The 1,638-nt window shown below is 33.0% G+C and overlaps 1 protein-coding gene across 1 annotated transcript; it reads right to left on the bottom strand.

Annotated features, from left to right (window-relative positions):
- Positions 1–463: 463 nt before the first annotated feature.
- On the bottom strand, positions 464–802 carry TVAGG3_0139020 (uncharacterized protein; the record flags this gene model as incomplete). The annotated part of the gene is made up of 1 exon (XM_051224206.1): positions 464–802. One exon carries the CDS (start codon positions 800–802, stop codon positions 464–466), a length of 339 nt encoding a protein of 112 aa, XP_051109192.1.
- Between the last annotated feature and the right edge of the window lie 836 nt (positions 803–1,638).

Raw genomic sequence — 1,638 nt, 5'->3', positions numbered from 1 at the left:
CGATATTATGCTGAGCTGCTGTGATAGCATCAAGACTTGAGCGATATCTCTGGATTTCGATAATAAAAGTTAAATTAAAGATATCCCATATCTTCTTTGTCATCCATCCATAAGATTGTCCTGTAAGGAATGCTCTCACGGAGCGGAGTTCCTGTGAACAATTTTATATTCCTGGAACAATAATAAATGGTTTCATCCGGTATCCTTCAGAATTATATGGGAAGATACTAGTAACAAGCACAAATTCATGCTCTTCTTTGGTTAAAGGAGGGTTGCTTTCAGTGCAGATAACTTTGTAACGCTTTGATGAAGCAGAGATGTTTCATAAATACTCCACTTATTCCATGGATCAATTCCTGCCGTATACTGAAATTAATGTAAGAAGTTAGCAACTGTTGCTGTGTTACAGTACTTTGCTCGTTTTTCCTCATTTTCTTTTGAGCTTTTGATCTCAATGTTGAGATCAGAGCAAACTCTGTTTAACCATGATCTTGAGGGGAGATATACTTCTAGCGAAGTAAACAATTCTTTTTCCTCTTGTTGGAAATTCGTCTGGATGAACAAGGCCAGCTAGATATAAAGCTCTGCTGTATCTATACTCCAGTAATTCGTAGGCAATCTGATAAGCTTCGATTACCTTTTCACATGCAAGACCTTTTGCTCTTTGATTGATTTCACCATAAAAATCAAGTAATTCGACCTCTGAAAGATACGATGGTTCTCCACCATTACATGTGGTTGTCCATACATTTTCCGCAATTGTATGTCGCAACTCTGCAGTTATTGAATCATCGCGTTCCATGTGAAATTCATCTTTGTTATCAGTGTAGCACTTTTTGTTTAGTCTTCTTTTGAAGATTTTACGTTGAATACGAGACAAAACTGCTTTTTCTCAATGAAGTTTACATTTGGCTTTAATGTAATTAAGACTTTTCATGTCACTTTTTGTAAAGTTCATTTTCGGTACGGAACAAATGCATATATTAATGCATTAATTCTAAATGTAATAAATTTTGTATCTTTGAAAATTTCAAAGTTAAAAAAAATTGGACTAATATTATTCGTCTTCAAATGTACTATGCAAATTAAAGTTTTTGGGCTATGGATTCTGTGGGATAAGATTATTGAAATTTTGGATGTTCCTCGAATTGGCCAGAGATTCGAGTGTCAATGCCTTGTTCCATAACATAGTAATTGTGTTTGTGACTGAGCATATTTTTTTCTAAAATATAGAGATTAAAATTGTAAAAATCTTCATTTAAGGAGTTCCTGTTAAATGATTGTGACTTGATTATATTTGTGTCGTTTTTGGTAGTCTCTTTATTCGATTTTGATGAATTTATGTTCGAAATTCGGTATTTAACTAATAAGATTCAGAGTAAAACACTGGAAATCGGATATTCTCTATGCCAATGAACTGGACAATCTGTGTGTTTGGGAGGTGAAATTCCAAATTTTTTTGAAATCCCGAAAATGAAGATCAACCCTTTATTTTTGATTAAGATATTTTACAATTTCAGATTTTTTTGAATACTTTTGATTCGGTTTTGTTAAAAGCATATCAGCTAACTTGTTTTAAAAATCACATATTTTTATGTGGTAAGACGAAATGATGGAAGTGAGGCATATCTCAATATT

Source organism: Trichomonas vaginalis, chromosome IV (assembly GCF_026262505.1).
Source record: "Trichomonas vaginalis G3 chromosome IV, whole genome shotgun sequence".
Lineage (NCBI taxonomy): Eukaryota > Parabasalia > Trichomonadida > Trichomonadidae > Trichomonas > Trichomonas vaginalis.
This window is presented reverse-complemented; position numbering and strand designations above follow the sequence as displayed.